This window comes from Ciona robusta, chromosome 4 (assembly GCF_009617815.1).
Source record: "Ciona robusta chromosome 4, ASM961781v2".
In the NCBI taxonomy this organism is placed as follows: domain Eukaryota; kingdom Metazoa; phylum Chordata; class Ascidiacea; order Phlebobranchia; family Cionidae; genus Ciona; species Ciona robusta.
In genome coordinates this window covers 2,655,006-2,678,272 of record NC_143238.1, presented here as the reverse complement: position 1 = coordinate 2,678,272, position 23,267 = coordinate 2,655,006, and the positions used below count along the sequence as shown (strand labels likewise).

The 23,267-nt window shown below is 34.9% G+C and overlaps 3 protein-coding genes across 7 annotated transcripts; all 3 read right to left on the bottom strand.

The window, feature by feature from the left end:
* Positions 1-723: 723 nt before the first annotated feature.
* On the bottom strand, positions 724-2,161 carry LOC149736580 (uncharacterized). The gene is made up of 4 exons (XM_089877491.1): positions 2,019-2,161; positions 1,837-1,948; positions 1,583-1,746; positions 724-1,194 (listed from the first exon to the last, which is right to left on the bottom strand). The coding sequence occupies exons 1-4, from the start codon at positions 2,080-2,082 to the stop codon at positions 1,079-1,081; spliced, it is 456 nt and encodes a 151-aa protein (XP_089733617.1). The 5' UTR covers positions 2,083-2,161; the 3' UTR covers positions 724-1,078.
* A 1,757-nt stretch (positions 2,162-3,918) lies between these two features.
* Positions 3,919-10,939, bottom strand: LOC149736579 (uncharacterized). 3 transcript variants are annotated; one of them, XM_089877481.1, is made up of 10 exons: positions 8,902-10,939; positions 8,517-8,654; positions 8,050-8,148; positions 7,514-7,651; positions 6,810-6,920; positions 6,450-6,623; positions 5,792-5,902; positions 5,394-5,517; positions 5,128-5,282; positions 3,919-4,555 (listed from the first exon to the last, which is right to left on the bottom strand). In XM_089877481.1, the coding sequence occupies exons 1-10, from the start codon at positions 8,963-8,965 to the stop codon at positions 4,422-4,424; spliced, it is 1,248 nt and encodes a 415-aa protein (XP_089733607.1). In that variant the 5' UTR covers positions 8,966-10,939; the 3' UTR covers positions 3,919-4,421. The 3 variants fall into 3 exon arrangements, with proteins under 3 accessions (XP_089733607.1, XP_089733609.1, XP_089733608.1); XM_089877483.1 differs by lacking the exon at positions 5,128-5,282; XM_089877482.1 differs by lacking the exon at positions 6,450-6,623.
* Positions 10,940-11,093: 154 nt separating this feature from the next.
* Positions 11,094-23,088, bottom strand: LOC149736578 (pecanex-like protein 4). 3 transcript variants are annotated; one of them, XM_089877476.1, is made up of 17 exons: positions 22,647-23,087; positions 22,278-22,447; positions 21,419-21,709; positions 20,823-20,990; positions 20,202-20,381; positions 19,539-19,820; positions 19,322-19,478; positions 18,631-18,857; positions 18,107-18,267; positions 16,842-17,020; positions 16,094-16,233; positions 15,661-15,749; positions 14,333-14,848; positions 13,576-13,809; positions 12,852-12,990; positions 11,975-12,179; positions 11,094-11,718 (listed from the first exon to the last, which is right to left on the bottom strand). In XM_089877476.1, the coding sequence occupies exons 1-17, from the start codon at positions 22,905-22,907 to the stop codon at positions 11,458-11,460; spliced, it is 3,660 nt and encodes a 1,219-aa protein (XP_089733602.1). In that variant the 5' UTR covers positions 22,908-23,087; the 3' UTR covers positions 11,094-11,457. The 3 variants fall into 3 exon arrangements, with proteins under 3 accessions (XP_089733602.1, XP_089733603.1, XP_089733605.1); XM_089877477.1 differs by having other exon boundaries at positions 19,539-19,817; XM_089877479.1 differs by lacking the exons at positions 11,094-11,718; positions 11,975-12,179 and having other exon boundaries at positions 12,880-12,926; positions 22,647-23,088.
* Between the last annotated feature and the right edge of the window lie 179 nt (positions 23,089-23,267).

The following is a 23,267-nucleotide window of genomic DNA, read 5'->3' as shown; positions in this document are numbered from 1 at the left end:
CTCATAGAATTTTCTGTGCGTAACTCATTATTTGTCTGTATAGTTCTAATTAAATGTAGGTAGACGTGTTTCATCATTAAATAAATCTCTTTCGTTTATATTCCAGATACAAAAGGCAGTGGTTTTCGTAAACCGGATTCCATTTTATATTGTGTTTCGTATACACAATACGTGTTGGCCAAATCGAATTAATTTTACGAATGCCTCTATATTGTATTTTTGCATTGTTGTAGTAGTGCATTGGTTTCCTAAACTTTTTTGTATGCTTTATTCTTTTAACAAAGTTGGTTATCATATTTAACCCCAATATGTAATACGGCGCTCGTTTATTAAAAAGCGAAAACAACTAATTCCATCAATTATATTTAATGTGACGGATGCGCTTGATTTTTCGCAACGAGTTGTTCAATGTCTGGTCAAGTACTACAATTAATTCGCACAAATTTTCTGTCCCATCAACTGATGTGGATTTTGGTTGATAGCTCATTTACCCTCCAAAAACGAGGAATTTAAACCGGTTCAAGAAATGCTGCGAAAGTGTAACTGTACGCTAAAAAGTGCAGTTGATCTTTAAATGTTGATGGCCGCGACGGCTACTAACAGTTAAATATTAAAATTAAATTTAATTTGAACTTTTTTAAATTATGACGTAGTTAATTTCAACTATAAGCATATGGCATATATAGGATGTTCCTACGGGATCTCCATCCTTATACCAAAGAGTTATAAGTTTCAGCAATTTAGTTTATTAATAATAATATTAGCACATTGAAGATATCGTAATGCAGATACAAAACGATTTTAAATAATTAGTTTGAAAATCGTATTTATAACATAATCGTTTCAGAAGAAACGTTTCGTGGAAGCGACTTCTTCAAAAGATATATACAATACAATTTCTAAAAAGTTTTATTTTTGTAGTTGTGTATAACTTAAACATTTTATCAACTTCTGAAAATATGCAGTAGTAAAAAACAGAGTTATAAAAAAACGCACAAATTGTGTTAATATTTGTTTAGATTGATTTGTGCGTCTTCTATATGTACGTATAGTGTTAATCTGACAATACTAATGTTGTCTAGCCACTGCCAGGCTGTTGGCCGAGATAACCTGGCTTTTGACCGGGGAGAGCAGAGTTTTGATCAACATATACTGGCGGGTTATTGGCGCTGTATTGGGCGTTGTAACCAGGATCTGAAAAGGATAAATTGTTTAGTATGAAAAGGTTCTGCGCTGTCTAAAAGCGCCAGTATACTTGAAAGGAAAACCGCTAATAAAATGGCAATACGCTTAAGTTTATTTGGTTGGGGAGATTAAAATACAATTGATGAATTGTGACAATGTAAGATTCGTCTTTGTACGGTGGGACAGGTTTTTTTTTGTTCCATTCGGTAGTAAACAAATAACTTTTAAAGAAATATATAACCGTATCATCACGACGTTAAAATATAGCGTTATTATTTGTTTAAAACACGATCAGGATATTTAAATATTCTCTACGAATGGTGTCCCATCATACCCCACAGTACAATATATAAAATCATGTAGGAATGCGAAGCAAAAAATTCATTTATTATCTTACTTTGCTGTCCTGCTGCTGGTACTGTCGCGACAAACGTAGCTGCAGGCTGGGGCGCTCCCCTGTTGGCTGCTCGACCACACGCACAGCAGCAGTACACACACACCCCAATGCACAGGCCTGTGAACACCAGACCGCCAATAGCGATTCCAACAATGGCTCCAACGCTAAAAAATAAAAAAAATATGATTAAACTTTATCAATTTTTTTTCTACACTAACTTATGTTAGCAGTAACAACGATTTTTTGTCGCTTACCCTAATGAGTAGGTCGTCCGTATAATATCGCTATAACATGAGCTCATACAAATACCAGAGCAGCACGTTTGTCCACTAGCGCAAGATAAAAAGGAACTTGAACACGACAAACCTGTGTAACATTTCAAAAACAATTTTAGATAATTTAATTTAACATTTTTATAATGATTTAGATAACGTACCTGTTACTGAATTAAACTTGACAAGTAGCAATACCAAGAAACTCATAAACGACGCTAAATGCATATTTCTTCTTTTAAAGTTTTACTCACAAGTTTGATAAATTATATAAATCTTTAAAAAAAATGAAATAAAGTTTGAAAACTGATCTGTTCCTCTGGTAAATAAGGCGTATAAAGCTTTCCGCATAAGACATATTAACACCACAACGCTAGCGGCAAACTTTATATATAGTAGGGTGGGGGGAGATGGGACACCTTTTCATTCCGCTAAGAACAACATGATTTCGCCGCTGTAGCTTGATATAGTAGAGTGGGGGAAGATGGGACACCTTAGCACATAATGTCTAAATATCCTGGTCGTGTTTTAAACATTTAACAACGGTCTATGGGGAATTGTGAGAATACAGTTTTATAATTCCTTGAATGTTCTTTGTTTACTACCATATTGTTTCGAGAAAATCGAATGAAAATGTGTCCCATCTTCCCCCACCCTACTATATTATACTATATACGCAGCGGCGAAATCATGTTGTTCTCAGCGGATTCTTTCATATGTTGTAGTTGAAGACTCAATATGTAAAATAGTTTGTATAGATTTCGGTTGTAAATATTTTCAGTCGCTGATATGTAGCGCGTACTTCTCTTATGTTGTTGTGGTGGAACTTCGTGTGTCTCACATTGTATGTTTAGTAAGAACAATAATAAATACCGATTAATCGTTCTGCGGTACTGCGGTGTAGTGTTGGTTGTTTACCAAATGGTAACATATAGTCTTATGGTATTTGCCTGTATTACGCATCTTAATTAATTCATCTTATGATGGTTAATAAGCTATGCACAAAAAAAGAACTGACGATGAGAACTGACGATGCTGCGAACTATGCAGTAAGGGTTAGACATATAGTAGGGTGGGGTAGGACGAGACACCTTTGTATTCTATTTTCCCGTCTTATTTAGTAGTAAACAAATAAAATTAAAAGAACTGTAAAACCGTATCCCCACCATTCCCATATAGACCGTTGTTAATTGTTTGAAACACGATCAGGATATTTGGATATTATGTGCTAAAGGTGCGTCCAATCTTACCACACAGTACTATATACAGTCGATCTTGCCCTATAACCACAGCACCCCGTTACTTGCTTTGCCGTGGGACATTACCTCTACACAGATAGAAGGAAGTAGGTGTTCCACACAACTATATATAAATACCCGAAATGAATTACAAAGTGCTCTCAACTTACATACAGTTATACCTTATACTGGCATTGATGTAAAACGCTCCTAACTTTTCTTTTGTGCGCTTTGGCGGAATTATATGTATAGTACTGTGGGGAAGATGGCACACGGTTAGAACATTATATCCAAATATCTTGATCGTGTATTAAACAATTAACAACGGTCTATATGGGAGTCGTGAGGATACGGTTTTATAATTCTTTGAATTTGTTTGTTTACTACCAAATGTGACGAGAAAATAGAATGAAGAAGTGTCCCATCTTTCCCCACTCTAATGTATACGACTTTGACCTTACTAACGTCATGACATCTGTGAGCTGTAACGCCTTCTCTTCCGCTTTATTTATACCCTCAGTGAAACACGGTGCATATTTGCGTTATAGGTATTTCTGTTATTCGTGACCTATGGGTCATATAAGCTTTATAAAACACTCACAGGGAAAATAGTTCAGACTGTGAGTGGAATATTACAGAACTTTGCCAAAACTATACCAGTAATTTTACAGCGACATTATAACGCTACATTTAACACAAATTTAGGCTGTAATTTATATTTTGCCTGCGGCGTGTTCGGTCCTCAAGAGTAAAATTTAGCGAACGTTGGTTCAGTCGCAGGTCCATCTGTTCGTGTTATTGAATATGACATAAAACACACAGAGCCTTAGAATGTGTATGTTTATATATTTGACAAAATAAAACTGCCTGTAAAATTTCGGCCACATCAAATAGAAATGAAATATAGTGCGGCACGGCCTACTAGAGATCTCTAGTAGGCCGTGAGTGCGGTGGAAGAGATGGGACACCTATTTATTCCTTTTTCTTTTCCTATATTTGGTAGTAAAAAAATAATTTAAAGAATTATAAAACCGTATTCTCACAACTCCCATAGACCGTTGTTAATTGTTTAAAACACGATCAGGATATTCGGATAGCATGCGCTAAAGGTGTCCCATCTTTCCCCACAGTAAAAATCAGTAGAAGGCAAAGCATTGTACTTAATTAGCCTGTGTAAACACAACAAGACAAAAAAAACTTTACCACAGGACACTTTGTTTTATAAATTTTGTCATTTTGTGCTATTTTCATCGATTCTATGGATTGTGACGATCAATCAATTATTGTGACGTAACAAAACAATACGAAGTTCGTGTAAAATGTGCTTGATTAAACTTCTTGTATGCTATGTGTTCCATACCATGCTGGGTTATATGGTGGTTGTGGTGTAGCAGGCGTGTCTGGGACAGCTTGGTCATTTATTTCAGCCATAGAGTAGCTTTCTTGTCGTTCGAATCCAGGATCTGGTGAAAGCAAAATGTTTGCATGTTACTTTGATACATTGGTCTATTATAATACTACTATCATTGGTTTAGTTTAGTAAACCAAAAAAGAGCAGTGTAGGCTGTATACTGTTTAATCTTAATTTTGTAAGCGGGGATGATGTGTACAAAACCATAGCCTACATCCGTGTTATAAAAACTGTCGTTGTCCGTAATCCTAGGAAAAATAAAATATATTCATTCAACTATTCTGAAGAAAACAAATGTAAATTTAAAACTTCTGGTGGCTACCAGGATTATCAATTGTGTATTTATTTATAAAGTACAATGGGGGAGGATGGGACACCTGCTCATTCTATTTCCTCATCCCATTTGGTAGCACACAAAGAACATTCAAAGATTTATAAAACCGTATCCTCACAACTCCCGTAGGCCGTTGTTATTTTTTTAAACGCGATCAGGATATTTGGAAATTATGTGCTAAAGGTGTTCCATCTTCCCCACCCTACTATATCGGTTGTAACGTGGATATGTACTGGAAGTAATAGTTAAATTTCGATACAAGCAAATTTAAACCACGACGATGTGCTTACTTTGCCGAAGGTTACGCGGTATGTTTACTTGGGGCCTTATGTTGCCGGTCACAGTGCGGGGTCTGTAATACTTCCGAACACCGAATCCCACGATTGCTAACGCCCCGATTACAAAACACAAGATAATAATTACATCCAAATCGTTGGTAGAAAAGCTAAAATATATATTAAAAACCAATGTTAAGGCAATGCCAGAAAACTTTATAATTTTATAAAATCAAGCAAAAGCGCTGCGTGTGCACGATTTGGTGTGATGGTCTGATTACCTCTCAAATGGAGGGCGTTCGTGGAGAATTTTCCTACATGGCCCAGTTGAACAATAACTTGAGAAATTTCTTGATGAACAACAACTTTGTGGTCCCGGACAGGGAAGAGAGCTGGAGCAACGAACTACAATATACACAATGCTCAGAACAGCTTTTATATATATATATATATATATATATATAGTGGGGCGGGGAAAGATGGAATACTTTTTAATCAATTTTTTTGTTCCATTTGGTAGTAAATAAAGAACAATGAAAGAATTATAAAACTGCATCTTCACGACTGCCATATACCGTTGTTAATTGTTTAAGACACGATCAACATATTTGTACATTATGTCCCAAAAGTGTCCCATCTCCCTCCACCCTATACTAAAATTATGTTTACCGTGACGTACCGGACACCGGCTCTTTTGTGGTTGTGCTGATGCGTAAGCAGTAACTCGAGGAAGTTCCTCTGTTGTAACATAACTCGTTTTCTGCGCAATCCCGGGCACTTGAGCAACGAACTGTAAATAACAAAAATGTTAGAATTGTTTATAGCCAGCAAAAACCAATAATACACTATGGATGACTGTAATTGTGCTGCTATAATTAATGTACAATAACTATTGCTATACTGCCTCGTAAACAACTACATTTCGTATTTCCGCCCAGTGAAAACTTTAGCAAAAAACTATAATAAAAAATGACCATCCACGCTGGTAGAGATATTTGACTATAACATACTTGATAAGGTATAGGTTAACCCTGTGCTCTTCAACCGGTGTGCATGGTGCACCAAAATATGCCAGGGGTGCTCCAAAACAAAAGTGTATACAAGGGTGCATCACAAACTTCAACAATTTTCAGCAATAATATTCAGTTTTGAACATTTTTAACAAATTTGGCCACTTTCCTACAGTTTTTTTTTATATGAATTCTATATTTGCATAACTGGGAATCGAGAAACGTCATTATTTTTACGTTAAAGCAATCAGGGGTGCGTGAGTTCGTCGCAACAACTTTGAGGGTTCACCAACCCAAAAAAGGTTGAAGAGCACTGGGTTAACCTACCTGATTTCGGTTTTGTAGTAGTGGTGGTGGTAGTCATAGTTGTGGTAGCCATAGTTGTGGTGGGGGTAGTGGTCGTAGTTTTACACCGGAATGTCTCCGAACAATAACCAACGCCACTTCCTTGAGTGCAACAAAGTTCCAATCCCGGGCAGTCAAAATGGTTTGAGCAATTAGCTGCAAACAAAATAATACACTATGGATGACTGTGTAATTGTGCTGCTATAATTAATGTACAATAACTATTGCTATACTGCCTCGTAAACAACTACATTTCGTATTTCCGCCCAGTGAAAACTTTAGCAATAAATTATAATAAAAAATGATCTTTCACGCTGGTAGAGATATTTGACTATAACATACTTGATAAGGTATAGGTTTTACACCGGAATGCTTCCGAACAATAACCAACGCCACTTCCTTGAGTGCAACAAAGTTCCAATCCCGGGCAGTCAAAATGGTTTGAGCAATTAGCTGCAAACAAAATAAGAGCAACATACTATACCCTAAAAAATATTGAACTTTCTATTCTGTGTGGTTGAGATCTTTGCCAATAAACTGCGATTTAGGCCCATTTCCCCAACACCTTGCCGCTTTTATACGTCGTTCATGCGAACAGTATGACTCCGTCACAGAGTCTCGCGACTGTTACAACTCATGAAACGGACCTCTCTCCTCCACTTACCCCCCGCATCGAAATCGGACACAAATACGCAGTATATATCAGGGTTTTGAATGAAAGATACTTATTTGTAACTGTGCGGCAGGGCAGCAGAAATGTCATCCTATGCAAGTTACCACACATATAACTTAGTGGGATATTTCTTTCTAGGTATGGATTTAGACAATCCATTAGTGAAGAATGAGTTGTTAAAAGTAATGTCCGTTAAATCACTTCCCCAATGACACACACGAAATTCAGTATTCTATCAGGTACCGTTTATTTACAATGATGTGTTTTTACGGAACAATTGATATAGCTAGGATGGGGGAAGATGTAAAATGATCTTCCACGCTGGTAGAGATATTTGACTATAACATATTTGATAAGGTATAGGTTAAACTACCTGATTTCGGTTTTGTAGTAGTGGTGGTGGTAGTGGTCGTAGTTTTACACCGGAATGTCTTCGAACAATAACCAACGCCACTTCCTTGAGTGCAACAAAATTCCAATACCGGGCAGTCAAAATGGTTTGAGCAATTAGCTGCAAACAAAATAAGAGCAACATACTATACCCTAAAAAATATTGAACTTCTATTCTATGTGGTTGAGATCTTTGCCAATAAACTGCGATTTAGGCCCATTACCCCAACACCTTGCCGCTTTTATACGTCGTTCATGCGAACAGTATGACACTGTTTGAATGTGATGTGCTAAAGGTGTCCCATCGTTCCCCAACCTACTATATATTAGTGTGGGGGAAAGATAATAATATACAAACATCCTGATCATGTTTTGAACAACTAACAACGGTCTATGGAAGTCGTGAGCATACGGTTTTATAACTCTTTAAATATGCTTTGTTTACTACTAAATGGGACGAGAAATGGAGCTAAAATATGTCCCATCTTTCCCTACCCTACTATATATACTGCAACTTACTCGGCTTTTTTATGGTTGCAGTGAATGGTGAACAATACACCGTTCCCCTTGTATAGCAAAACTCTGATCCTGGACAATCGATGTGGGTTGAGCAACGAACTGTAAATAGCAAAAGTAGAATGATTAAAGTTAAACCAGTACAATACACTAGATGGTTAAGTTTTCGTGCAATTTAACTATTGCTGCTGCCTGGTGAACAACATGTTTATATTGCCGGCCGATGAACAACTTTACCAATAAACTATAGTGGGGTGGGGGAAGATGGGACACCTGTAGCACATAATATCCAAATGTCCTGATCGTGTTTTAAACAAATAACAACGGCCTATGGAAGTCGTGAGTATGCGGTTTCGAAATTCTTTGATTGTTGTTTGTTTACTACCATATGGATTGGGAAAACAGAATTGACACTCTAACGGTGGTAAAGATATACTCAAACAACAAATTTAAACCAAGTGTAGGATTACCTGAACCAGGACTTGCACTCGCGTTGGTGGTAGTGCCGCATGTTGGCCATATATCTAAACAATAACCTGCGCCAATACTTCCTTGTGTGCAACATAGTTTCGATCTCGGGCGTGTGCTGCTGGAGCTTGAGCAATTAGCTGCAACGAAACAACAGCCAACTTACAGTAGGGTAGGGGGAGATATGACAGCTTTAGCACATAGTATCCAAATATCCTGATCGTGTTTTAAACAATTAACAACGGCCTATGGGAGTTTTTCTTTGATTTTTTTAAATACCAAATTGGACGAGAAAATAGAATAAGTAGGTGCCCCATCTTCCCCCACTGTACTACATGTTACGAAATATTTTAGTTTGTAATTATTTTTAAACTAAATACAACTTACATAATGCTGAACTGATTTGTAGACTCAGCAACATTAAAAAGGCTGATTTTTTTACGAAACCCATCTTTTCTTTTTATTGACGGCGTACTTTTAAATCTTTAAAAATTCACATGCAGTGTTGATATAAGCTAATCAAATAGTGTGTTAAGATTTTATTATTACACGCCTGTACTATCCTTTTTATGGTTGTACTAAGTAAACACGACTACATATTACACCTTAGTCTGTAACTGCAACAAAATCTGTCAGACGTTGTAATGCAGTCTTGATTGCATTATATTTTTTTGTAGGGTGCATAATATCCAAATATTTAAACAATTAACAACGGTTTTTTGAAGTCGTGAGGATGCGGTTTCATAATTCTTTGAATTTTCTTTGTTTACTACCAAATGGGATACGAAAGTAGAACAAAAAGATGTCCCATCTTCCGCACCCTACTATATATTGCGATTATTTCAGATACAAATAGCTGCTTGCGAAATACTGCATTCAATTGCCAGAACGTGGCAACAATGAAAGCATACTTAAACCGACAAACTGCAAACGCCATAGTAACTTTATACGTCGATTCTTTGCCATGAATAGGCTTGCTATTTATAATCACGCAGCAGGTCATGGCATAAAGGTATAATAATGAGCAGATGCAGTTTCCGAACTAAAATTAATCATTTTTCTTAAACAGTTGTAAATAAACGTTCGCTTCCCTATATATCCATCATATTACACCTGTGGTTTATTATGCTGTAAATTAATACAATAAACATTTTATTTTATGCGTGTACTTGTTTCGATTTACGCGTATATGCTATACATATCTTACAGAAAGTTCGAATAAACAATGAATAGTTTTTTGACACAAAAACAAAATATTAATTTCTATGCAATGAAATTAAACTCGGGGGGAGGCTGTTGGTATACGGAACCTGGGTCCAGCACATTGCTGCTGTAACGTTTTATATCTTGTATTGCCAATCGGCCCGTGCACGCGATCACACAACCAAGAGGAAACTGAATGTCACTTAACAAAACCATGCGATCGACTCTTAAAAACACAACGGTTCACGCAAAACATATAGATCATGAAAAATATAAAACAGTAAAGTACCATACGAACACATCACTACAACATATCATTACAATGCTACCATTATTATAGGGATAGTGTATTGGTAAACATGGGTATGCTAGACCTGTAGTCCAGACCATTGGGTAGCTACCAGGGTATAGCCTGGCTGTTGAAAACTAAAATATAATTTTTTTTTGATTGGGTATGTGTGAAAAAAAAAGCTACCAGGGTAGCCTGGCTGTTGAAAACTAAAATATAGATTTTTTTGATTGGGTATGTGTGAAAAAAAAGCTACCGGGGTAGCCTGGCTGTTGAAAACTAAAATATAATTTTGTTTGATTGGGTATGTGTGAAAAAAAAGCTACCAGGGTAGCCTGGCTGTTGAAAACTAAAATATAGATTTTTTTGATTGGGTATATGTGAAATATTATAGTAGGGTGGGTAGGATAAGACACCGTTCGCACATAATATTCGAATTTCCTGTTTTTTAAAACAATTAACAAAAAGTCTGTGGAAGTCTAGAGGATACAGTTTTTATAATTCTTTGAATGTTTACTACCACATTAGACGAGAAAATGGAACGAAAAGGTAACCCATCTACTAACGTTTAAATGTTTGAGCTTAATTTAAAAGTCACAATTTACGAGACACTATAATAATATACACGTCTTCCGATTATTAGGAAATCGCATATTTAGTTGGCATTTAATAGAATTCTACTATAGTACCGTGGGTTTTGCCTCAAACTTTGTATTTTCCGTTTATTCCCGGACGGTTTTGTCCTGGACCATTGGACTCATATACAGTAGGGCGGGGGAAGATGGGACACCTTTTACCTCTATTTTCTCGCTCCGTTTAGTAGTAAACAAAGAACTTTCAAGAATTTATAAAGCTATAGGCCCATGACTCCCATTGACCGTTAGTAATTGTTTAAAACACGATCAGGATATTTAGATAGTATGTGCTAAAGGTGTCCCATCTTCCTGCCATCCTACTATACATCGTCTCGGCCACTGTATTTTGCGCTGCCATTGTCCCGGATATTTTGTCTCAGACATTGTACTTTCTGCTGTCTATTGTCTATGTCATTTCGTCTTAAACATGCCTATATATAAATCTCCACGCATTCGCCAACTACTGTTTACTTGCAGTACATTTACGCACAATGGAAATGACTCTTTACTGAGGTAAAAGCGTCACTTCTAAAATTAGTAAAGCCAGAATAATACATGCATAGATCAGCTGTACAACGTAACATCACAGTGCTTATTGTACCGTCATATAAAGTAAAAATAGTGGAACATACAATTACTGTTGAAGTTTCATTTTAAAAACGTTACAAAATTTATTTTTTCCGGTAGTTTTTTAACTGGAACATTTTTTAATAAAGAAATAAACTCTGCAATGCTTTGTAAATCTGTACAGAACAGTATTAAAACCCTCGCCCAAAATTTTAAAATACAACTGATTAAAAACAAAAAAATGACCAATCAAGGTACAGGTAAAGTACTGGTATAAACCGGTTTGGACGAGTATATGGGATATCCGAGTGGTGGGTCGGCTGATTGTGTCGTCAGATTACGTAATAATGCTTGGTGCGCTTGAATACTGTACCTTTCTTCGTCGTCGTTGGTTGCGTATAAAAGCTCCAGGGACAAGTTGGCCCAAGCAGAGCGCACTGCAGCCGATGATAACTGGTTTAAGTGGGTTTCAACTGGTCGTCGGGTAAGGAGACGGGCCGAAAATACACCCTGCATTAAAATTGATGTGATACGCTTTTTTAAATAGTTCAAATGACCACCTTTAATTAAACTACTTCGGGACCAAGCCAAACTGGTCCGATTAAAAACAAGGGCTAATTTTGCGGAGACTATTAAATTTTAGTTTATATGCTTTACCCAAGGCTTCAAGTGTTTGAAAAAAAAACAAATTAAATATTTATCAAGGAATTAAATGTTCAAAAAATTTTAAATTTTTAAAACAAAATTATCAAATTAGCCGACTCACATTTAGCGAGCCATCATGACTGAGCGCAAATAGGGACGAGATTCCTTTCTCAACGGCTGTTTTCCATTCTGTGGATGTTTCAAGGCCAATAAACCAATCCGATTGATATTCCTGCAGAGATGTGAGGACTTCAGCAAAATCTTCATCATCTGCAAGGTCTGTAGTTCCCATGGCAACTCGGTCGTAAAGAAGTTTTATTGAGAATCTGGGAAAAATTATTGGGTTTTTATTTAAATGGTAGGACTAACGGATCGGAGTGATTTTCCAAACAGTAGTGCCCTTTTTTTTCAAATTTCGAGGTAATAAATACTTGTGCCCCATGACGTCGTGATACGACATGACATAGATTCAGTTGGGACAACTATAAATTTTTAAGGTTTCTTTACATATGGTATAGGACATTGACAGTTGGCAGTGGAATCATTGATATATTTAGTAGACTATGGGTGTATAAATAAACTGGTTAATATGTCATATTTAAAACAGTTAACTATATTAACTTTATGAAAAATGGCAAACAAAAAGCATTGTTAAAATCTTGTTATACCTAATCACCCTTTAATTAAACTTGTTTAAAAATGTGTGAAATTCGTTGGGACCTGGATTTAGCCAAAAGTTGACACATTTCATGAAATTCTATACTACATGTAATAAAAAAGTTCTACTTGATGTGTTATAATGAAATACCATTCTACATGTTATTAAAAAATTCTATTCTACATGTTATAAAAAATTCTATTCTACATGTTATAAAAAATTGTATTTGATATTTTATAAAAAAAATCGATTCTACATGTTATAAAAAAAATCTAATCTACATGATATAAAAAAACTCTATTCGACAAATAATAAAAAACAAATGAGAAAAAAATCTAACCTGTGGGCTTTTAATACAAGCTGATGAAGTATAGGATTCTTATGCAACCAGTCTAAGTGTGGGGACCATGGTATGCTATCAAGAAATACTTTACATAAGTGGCTTGCATTAATATGGGAAGGGTTCTTGCCAGGAATACCTGTTTTTTTTTAAAATAATTAAAAATCTAAAACGAATTTTTTTTTACAGTTTTTGTACAGTGCTTTATGATGTAGTATACAGTATTGCTAGTTAAGTAAAAGAAAATAATTTATTTGAGATTTTTATTAATAAAAAGTCTGTGTTATGTCATTTCTTAATGAATTGAATAAAAAGTACACACCATTTAGAAAACAGGGAGATATTAAGTTAAAATTTAAAGCTGCGTTATTGCAGACAGTTAACTGTAATTGGTACAACCAGCGCTTATAATAAAAGTGTGCAGTAACATAAAAAAGTATAAAAAACTTAAACGTAAAAATAAAAATTTTCTTGCAACAACAGTTCTTATAACATGGGTGTTTTGTTTCACACACCTCATGCCCGCTTACAAGTTACCACATATGTACCTTTGTAAGCGAATTTTTTTTAATTTTTTTTTTGTAAATTTTGTCTGACAACTTAGACCCATAAGAACCAGTCGGTTGCAGCAATTGCTGTTAAGTGACTTGCCCAAAGACACATACACCCACAATGGCAGCAGTGACATGCCTATACAGTAACGTAAAATAAAAATATCCAATACCTGATACATTAACTATGATGTAGCACCCTAGCGCCACCGAGCGGCAAATCTCCATCATCTGATCTTCCTGCATCCCTGATGCTCCCCAACATCCAACATCATCCTCCAAGGATGAAGTCACATGGAGGTACCATGATCTATTGAAGAGATGGAGGTACGAGATCGCATCATTCTCATCAATTGGGATTTCTCTCCATTTAGTAACCGAGTGACTTAAATCAAGCTGTTGGTTGCCTAGAGAAAATAGAAACAGTATATTATTTGAAACTTTTTTTTTTTAAGTAATATTTTTGTATTATACTGGTGAGGTTCTATGGGGAGACAATGCAGGAGTATTAACTACATTTATTGTTATGTATAAAATATAAATACAGTATTATGTTAAATTTAGGTGTTTTTGTATGTTATTATTGGTAATACAAGGATAAAATAGGGCCAGAAGGTATTTACAGAAGAATATTCCTGAAAACCTAATATAATTGATCAGGGATAAATTAAAGAAACTGTAAAACATGATTGGATCTCTAAATACAGCTTGTAAGTTTTTCCAAATTAAAGAAATGAACAAATCTATACTAAGGAAGCTATATGATAGATAACATATTGAAGCAATTTTTTACTGTATATTTCAATTCTGAAAAAAAATCTAAATTTTATTTTTAACAAAAATTTATATGAAAATATCATTTTTTTTTTTTTTAAATTTTTTTAATACATATGTCTCTACCAACAAAATCATGTCTCACTTTTTACTTACCATTATTAGCTTTGTTTCCATGGCTTGGTTGCATGGAAGGCAAACCAAATCCAGAATCAGACAATCCACTTTCCCAGCCTTCCTCATCGCTGCTATCATCAATCACACCTGGTGGTTTGAGTTGTGATGTAGCATGGCTTGATTTTCGCTTCTGATCCAGTTTAAACCGGTCTTCACTGGATAGCAGAGATCCAAGACTGGTTGCGGAACTGCTTAAGTTTTGCCGGCCTTTTATGATAACTGAGCGATTGCTATTGGGGCGTGGTGTTACGTTATTTGGGCTTAAATTACTTCGATGAGATGTTGTACTGGGTTTAACTTGATTTGGTAGAAGTTCGAAAGCATTTGGGTTGTCTGGTTTTGCCACATCTGGTTTATACGGGTTTTGGGGGACTGGATGGTTCTGGTTTGAGTTGGTTTGGTTTTCATGGGCCCAGTATTGGACAAGAAGCCATACTAGGGATTTGATGAAGTCTTTGTGGTATTGTTGTAATGCACTGGGGTTGTCCAGAATACCTGGGATTTTATGATGTAGTAGGTTAGGGTAGAATAATATGTCAGTTTTAGTATATAAATAGTAGGGTGGGGGAATATGGGACACTCTTAGCACATAATATCCAAACATCCAGACCGCATTTTAAACAAGTAACAATGGTCTATGGAAGTCGTGAGGATATGGTTTATAATTACTGAAATGCTCTTTGTTTACTACAAAATGAGACGATAAGGTGTTCATCTTCCCCCACCCTACTATATATTGATTAAATACCTGGAAGATACCTTGTTTAAAACTTAAAGCTGTTTTTTTTTTGCTGACACTTGTTTGTAGTTGTACAACCAGGATTGCATTAAAAGAGTATAAAAGCTTAATTGTTTTTAAATATAAAAGTGAATGTAACTTATTTATCTATGTTTTTATTCTTTTTTAACGTTATATTCGGCAAAAAGCAAAGAGGTTTTATGGAATTATAAAAACATTATCACAAATAAAGAGTGTTGTTAATAACAGGATCAAGAAATATGGAGCATTGTGCGCTAATGGTGTCTAACTAATTGCTGCTACTATTGTGGGCATATGTGTATTTGTGCTTGTGCAAAACATTTAACAACAAATGCTCTCACTCTCATAAATGGGTTGTCCAAATTGTCAGACATACATACTTAAAAAATAAATAATACTAACTACCCATGAAGTTATATATATATACGTGGAAACTCATAAGCGGGCATGAGGTGTATGCAACAAAACACCCGTGTTATAATGACTGTCATTGCCCTCCAGGCAAGGGTAAAGAAATTAATGTAGTTAAATGTATTTGAGTACTTACCTGTGAGAGAGTTCTTTGCATCTGAATAACTTTCTAGATATATTGTGTCTATGGGAGTGACAGACGAGAGAAATGGATATGAATTTGTCCTGAATTAAAAATAAAAATATAAAATTTTATTCTAACTTTATATGTATGTCAAAATTTTTTTAATTTAAAATTTTAGGGATATAACAACAACAGAAAAATTTGCAAATAATTTTCAAATTTTTAACGAAATTATTAGAAAGGTTTTTACTACACAAATTCAATAGTTTTTTTTACAATTACAATTAAAGGACAATTTAAACCGCTGTAGTAAACAACCAACGAAACCAAATCATATTCTCAGGGGTTGCCATATTTCTTCCTATAAATTTTTATCTAAACAATAAAACAACAAACAGTAATAAAGTAACAACTTAAAAAGTCTGAAATATCCCATGTAGTTTACCATTTGTGTTCGGTGCCAGGTTCAAACGCTGCTTGACAAGCGTCATCAAGTCGTGTGGCTTCAAGTGCGTGGCATGATGTTTCTTGTAGTTCCAACCCCTTCACTGAGTAACTTATGTAACTGTAACCACTTTCTAATGTCTGGAGATTTAAAAATAAAGAATTAATTTAAAAATTAAAAATGAAATGTAATTTTCAGGTTTTTTGAATCAATTTGTGTTTTGTTTCAAAGCAAATTACAAAATACAGAATGAGTGTACACGAGTCTGGAGATTTCAAAAAAAAGAATTAATTTAAAAATTGAGAAATAGAAACATAAAATGCCTTTTCCGTGTTTTGAATTAATTTTGTTTTGTTTTAAAGCAAATTAAGTTTAAAGTTAGAAACTTAGTTATGACTTTACAAAACGAGTGGGAGAAATTTAAAGCAATGACCATGTCTTGCCCACAGCCACACATGCCTATAACTTGTAATAATCATGATTCATGATTGCGTTAATGTAAGTTAAATTTTAACACATTAACACAAATTTAAACAAATTAACACACTTTTTGAATTAATCTGCTGATTGTCACCGTCGAAACGTTATATATGCGTGCAGTCCTGCATAAAATAAGCAGCAAATTCGAAAATTGGTCCCGCACACCCATGATCTACACCAGTGCTTACAATGATAGCAACATCAAACTTAAACTCATCCTTTAGCTAAGTTAAGAGGTAAAGTAATCACACTAGATATTAATATTCACCTGGATCCACATTGATTTATCTTGTGATCTGGCAAGAAAAAATGGGAGATCTGTTTCAGAACCAACAGTTGATGTTGAACCTAGGTAAGAAGCAACTGCCATGCTTTTAGTGAGGTGTGGAGTGACTTGACTGTAGTAGACACTGTCCGAACATACACTCGCATTTGCTTTGCCTGGAGGTGGAAAAATAATCACGGCATGTCACGAAATTTTACTGTTGAATTTTAAAAATGTTTATTTAGGCTATACAGCTAAAGTATTAATGAGTAATATGATATGTAAAGTATGTAAAGTCCAGCGCCGTGGCGTAGTGGTTAGCGCGCTTGCCTCTAACCCAGAGGTAATGGGTTCAAGGCCTGTCGCTGCTACCATTGTGGGCGTATGTGTCCTTGGGCAAGACACTTAACGGCAATTGCTCCAACCCAGTGGTCACTAATGGGTTGTCCAAATTATCAGCCATACATAAAAATGAAAAAAAATCCAAAAAAAATAATCACCCACAAAGTAACATACATGGTAACTCGTAAGCTGGCACGAGGTGTTAAACCCGTGTTATAACGACTGTCGTTTTCCGGCCACGCGAGGATAAAGTAAGTTACATTTATTCATTCATTCAATATTTTAAAAAACAACAATATTTTGACAAAAAAATCTGAAAATTCTGAAGCATCAGCCAATTCAGGGGGTAAATATAAATGACAATTATAAATGATGTTAAAAGTGACTCCCGTTAGCATAAAAACAAGCTAGGACCCTTCGTATTTGTTTCTAAACACCTCAATCAGCTGCTCTTTTGGAATAGACTAAATGATTGATTTTAACAGTGCATAATGACTTTCGGAAAACCCTGTATATGTGATCCACAATTAGGGATGCACATTGGAGAATTTCGAATTCGTGAGATTCGAATTCTTTTGTATTCGAATCTAATTACAGGATTCGGTATTCTGTTTATTGACATCATCATACTTTATCTCTTGAACTAAACTAACAGTTTATTAAAATTTAATAATTTCGAAAAAAAGATTCTTGTGTTTGTGGGACCTTCGAGTAAAAACGTTTCGCAGCGTTTTCAAAGGTTGCTATACGTTTCGGCTTGGCCGTTTTGGCTTCATACATTTTTTCTTTTAAATACAAAAAGATTCGAAATTCTAGATTCATAAATCTAGCTTCGAAATAAAATATTCTAGGATATCCTAGAATAGGCTACCTAATTATTCTGTATTGTACATCCCTATCCACAATTAAAAAAAAATTACCTGGAGCTTGAGGCCAGAAACGAGAATGGCGAGGAAACCCGATAAGGAAGATGGGGAGAGTGAAGAGAGGAAGAAGAGGAGCAGAGAGAGCGGATGCGAGGACAATTGTTCCGAGAACAAATGGAAAGAATATGATGTTCAGAACAATGATACCAATTGATGAGTTTCTGTAAATTGAAAAATAATGTACGGTTGGTATCCATTTACTGTTATGCATGAAACTGCATTATTGTTATAAAAATACATATCCAAGATCATGCTTTATGTTTAAGGTTGAACTATAACTTTAGTACTAAGAAATTGCACAAATGTTGTATATATTTGTCATTTGTAGTATACACCATAATGCGATGCTTAATTTAAGCTCTAGCATTTATATTTTAGTTAAAAACACTGAGTACCTGTTAAAAGCAATATTGATTTTATTGGTAAATGGCACAATTTTTGAAAATGTGTGAATATAGGTCAAGGGAGTTAGATTAGAGAGAAATACTCAGCACTTTTATAGATTCCTAAAAAAACAACCAGACCTTTTTTGTTTCTTGTCTTTTACCGATGAAACACTAAGTGAAAACGCAAACCAAAGATTTTCACAAAATCTTAAAAATCTGTCAATACACACGTCAGCTATTAAGAGACGCGTGCCAAGCTGAGATGAAGTAAAAATAAATGGGACGGAGGTGGAAGAAGAAGTGATCAAATCAACAATTGCTACGATTGCAAATATGAGAACAGCACTGTTGCTTCTCTGCCATATCTGTATGGGAAAAATGTGCTTTTTTTAGCTTTTTATGGTTATGATTTTTTTACGTTTTTTTTTTTGGTGGTAAGGTTATTTTTTGAAGTTTTTTTTTTTGGTGGTAAGTTATTTTTTGAAGATTTATACATATATTTTAATTTTTTTAATTACGTTTTGTAAATGATTTTATAAATACTTTATCAATAGACATAAACTGTGCTCAATGACTGTATTACAATTGCTGTATCATGCAAAATACCACCAACAAATTGTAAAGAAAACACAAAGAACGTACATTGAAAACATTAAAAAATTATTCAACATTAACTTTAGGCAGAAAATTCCCAGAAAAACATAATGGGTGTTACTAGATACTTTGTTTACTAGAAATTTGGGCGTAATACAACCAAAAATAAGTGAAGCTTCAAGCCATTACAAGGAACATGGTTAGCTAAGACCGCAATGTAGAAAAGAGGGCTTACCACACGATATGCATGGACGGATACCAATGCCGTGTAGAATGAAGGCAATTGTATTGATGTTAAGAGATATGCTGATAAATATGCTGTCATTAATATAGGGTTTAAAACCTTTGCCAAACTGAAATGAATAAGCCCCAATACGCGGAGAACATTTTTTCTGGAAGAAAATAGAGTTAGTTTCGAGAGTGTTGTTTACAGTTGAATTGAATCTGCATACCTTTTCAGGAATTTTGCCATGGATGAGTAGCTGGAGGGGTATATGCAGTTTCGGAAAATTCGAAATGCGAAATACACCTTTTGTGAGTCCTGTAGTATTTTTATGATGACAAATAACACAATGAATGATATCTGAAACCCTAACTGCGTAGTGCTGGTGAAATTGGTGCGGAAATAAACAACAACTGTAGCCACAATTACACTTGGACCGAATGCAACTATATGCCAAGCAGTGCTGATCAATGATATTTCACCATTGTAATGTGTTGGCACAGTTTTCCTGCTGAAATACAATTTTAAATTGAACAATTTTACAGTCATTAGATTAGCAATAGGGATTACTCGATTAAAATTCTAATGTAAATAAAGTGAACTATGGCAAAAATATGTTTAAAAATATATTCCATTCTTATAACATAACAATATATTCCTTTTATTTATCACATACGATAGCAAAGATCATGTTATTGAGGAACGAATACAAGGGGACCTAAGATACAGGCTAGAGCTGGCCTATTACCCTACAATATCATAAATATCATCTGCGTTTGGATACCACACATTTTGAAACATATGCGTTGCAATTTAATCTATTTGATTGTAACCTGTTTTCAAGACAAGAGTGTTTTAATATTGTATTTAAAATTGTGTTAGGTTAGGCTACCTGTTTAAAGATGTTTTGCACTTTGATACTGCCATGTAGAAAATTGCCAAAACAACTGAAGTCACATCAGTGCTCAGAATAAATCCAAATGCGGCACAAAATATTACTATGGCTGGTTCGCTCGGTAGAAAAGAGGCTCCAAGTAAAACCATGCCGGACATGAAGAATGAGACCAATAATCTGGATGAAAATAAACAAAAAAGTAATTACCCAAGTTACATATGCAATAACTCAAGAGCTGGCACATGGCGTATGAAATAAAAACAAAGAGTTAATAGTCTTTTTCTGGCCCCGAGGCTAAAGCAAGTTACATTCATATAAGTATTATGTGATAGTAATGTACTAATGCTAATTTCGAAAGGAAAATATAATAGTTTTGTATAGAAAGAGTGTAACTTGTTTACCGCACTTAGGCAAGACACTTAGCGGCAATATCTTTAACCCAGTGGTCACTAATGGGTTGTCCAAACTATCAGTCATACAAAAAAATAAAACACCCAAAAAGTAACATGCATTGTAACTAGCATGAGGTGTATGAAACTACTAAGAACTCCTGTGTTACAACGACTGTCAATTCCGGCCACGCAAGGATAGAGCAAGTTACATTCAAATGTGATCTACCTGAGGTCTGTGGCTACTGGTGTACCACCTAATGCAAAAACCTGCAGTTGTTCCACTGCCCATAATACCAATGCATCTGCTGGTGGAAGGAGTCCATACATCCATAATAAAGGCAGAAACAGAAACAGAATATGCAATACTTGATTTGTGGTTTGAAATGGTTGATATCTATTAAAATCATAAAGATGTAACAGTTAAAGTACTTGGTATATCCCATAATGTGTGTGTTATCAGTAGTATAGATGTATGAGTACTGATCTCTGAGTAGGATGGATAAATCTGGCAAACTTATCTAGGGTTACAAATGTTAAAATGCAAATGCCAAATAACATGCAAAATTTTAAAAAATGTTTGTTTTTTAGATTGCTTTTTTCTTTCATACTTGTTTTGTTAAAATGCCAAATGACATGCAAAATTTTAAAAAATGTCTGTTTTTTTGATTGCTTTTTTCTTTCATACTTGTTTTGTTAAAATGCCATATGACATGCAAAATTTTAAAAAATGTCTGTTTTTTAGATTGCTTCTTTTTTTACTTTCCAAATTGCTTTATTTAGACTACAAATAGCTTGCAGGGCGATTAAGTGTTAACAACTCACATTTGTACTACATAGAAAGCAAAGAAGATGCACACATGTAGGAATCTCGAAAGAGAAGCGATCTCGTAAGGATCAACAGATCGAAACACCGCAACCTCCGGAGGAACTCCTCCTGCTGTGAGCGGATACTGGGTGATGCAGATGGTGGTCCACGAAAAGATGAAGATGACAATTGCAACACCAAGGTTGCTGCTAAACAAGGTGGTGAGGGTAGACGGGAGAGTGTAGAAAACTCCAAACCCGCATAATAAACCAGATAGAAGAGAATGGATAACAATGTTTGGACGGAACCTGAATTTAATGCAAATGTTTTTTTCTGAAATGTCATAAGTATGGTCTTAGTCATAAGATATTAATATGATCATATTTTTTTTAATCGAACAGAACCATATTCTGTTACTGAACTAATAAACCAGATAGGAAGGAATGGATGATAATGTTTGGATGGAACCTGTATATTAATGCACAAATACATTTATATGAAATGTGATCAACATATCATTTTGATGTTGTTACAGTTACAGTCACAGACATGCAATTTTTTTGTACTGTGTGTGTAAGTTTAACTCTGTAGTGGAACACAAATCAAAAAAAAGTTATATGACTTATATTGAGGTATTTTTTATGTGTTTAACCATTGGCATATATGAATAAAGAAAACAATGGTGGAACTTTTCAATACATTATTTACTCATAGGAAAAAAATCATTAAAATTTTGTAATGTACATTTTATTTATTAATTTCGCAACACACACAAAAGGGGACAATTCTGGTTTAAATCCTAGAACACAAAGCGTTGCACACCCACATTAAATGGAAAAACACACACACACACACCGATAAAGTGGATAAACTTACCTTTTGGGTGGAATAACAAAGTTGAAGGTAATAAATGAGAAACAAGAGTAAAATATTATTTCATCATCATCAGCTATAAGTTGACGAAACTTTTGACTTGATGACAAACTACCATTGGCGTTAAAATCGGTGACTGCAGAACGACTTCTGGCGAGGTAAAGATGAATTGACTGAAAAAAATAAGGGATTTTTATTGTTTAAATGTTATTTTTACACGTTTAGTGCTAGTGTAAGGTTTATTGGTTATGGCTTGCAGAAACAGTTGACATACTTGGTAACTCGTAAGCTGGCATGAAGTATATAAAACAAAACACCTGTGTTTAACAACTGTCGCAAGGATAAAGTAAGAAATTACATTGCATTGCTTACCTGCACACAAAGAACAAAGACACCAACAATGGCTCCACACACAATAGACCCAATAAGAACATCCAGACCACCTAGTTCTACAGCAAGAGTTATGGCAGCTCCAATAATCCATGGTATGAACCACACCAGTATTTGTAATGCGAAGACATACCATGGTGCTTCGTATCCAAGTTTTAGGTTGGGTCCCCCAAGAAGAGTTTGGGGAATTCTCCTCCAGACAAACTTCTGCTTGTACTCATTAAGTAAAGGGGCGTCCGCCATATTTATTTTTTTGGCAAACTCCAAAAAATATTTTGCGGAATGCAGTATTTTCTTGATGTCTTCCAAAAGCTTAATTAATGATTTAACATGCTTCCGTTTTTTAAATTTTCAGAGCACATAATATAAGTCACATACTTTTGACACCGATATAAACAAAATTTCTGTGTAAAAATATAATTTTATAAAAGTTTTTGCTGAAATTTTGAATATTTAAACACCGTGCGTATAACGTGGAAGCGTCCTGTTACTGTAAAGATTGCACTTGCGTCATTATATTAAAATCTCAGTACCTCAAAATTGATTTTTTTTTTAAATTTGTAGTTAAAATACTGGCACGTCAACTACAATCAATCAATCATT

Bases quoted from the DNA above. Each gene is read 5' to 3' on its own strand.
- LOC149736580 (XM_089877491.1), bottom strand. From the start codon at position 2,082: ATGCATTTAGCGTCGTTTATGAGTTTCTTGGTATTGCTACTTGTCAAG. The intron at 1,949-2,018 runs GTACGTTATCTA...AATGTTACACAG, and splicing joins CAAGTTTAATTCAGTAACAG to GTTTGTCGTGTTCAAGTTCC. The intron at 1,195-1,582 runs GTAAGATAATAA...TATCCTTTTCAG, and splicing joins ACCAGCAGCAGGACAGCAAA to ATCCTGGTTACAACGCCCAA.
- LOC149736578 (XM_089877476.1), bottom strand. From the start codon at position 22,907: ATGGCGGACGCCCCTTTACTTAATGAGTACAAGCAGAAGTTTGTCTGG. The intron at 21,710-22,277 runs GTAAGTTTATCC...CATTAAATTCAG, and splicing joins TTTGTTATTCCACCCAAAAG to GTTCCGTCCAAACATTGTTA. The intron at 18,268-18,630 runs GTCTGGTTGTTT...TTCAATTTACAG, and splicing joins AAAGACAAGAAACAAAAAAG to AAACTCATCAATTGGTATCA.
- LOC149736579 (XM_089877481.1), bottom strand. From the start codon at position 8,965: ATGGGTTTCGTAAAAAAATCAGCCTTTTTAATGTTGCTGAGTCTACAA. The intron at 8,149-8,516 runs GTAATCCTACAC...TGCTATTTACAG, and splicing joins GAGTGCAAGTCCTGGTTCAG to TTCGTTGCTCAACCCACATC. The intron at 5,518-5,791 runs GTACGTCACGGT...TGTATATTGTAG, and splicing joins CACAAAAGAGCCGGTGTCCG to TTCGTTGCTCCAGCTCTCTT.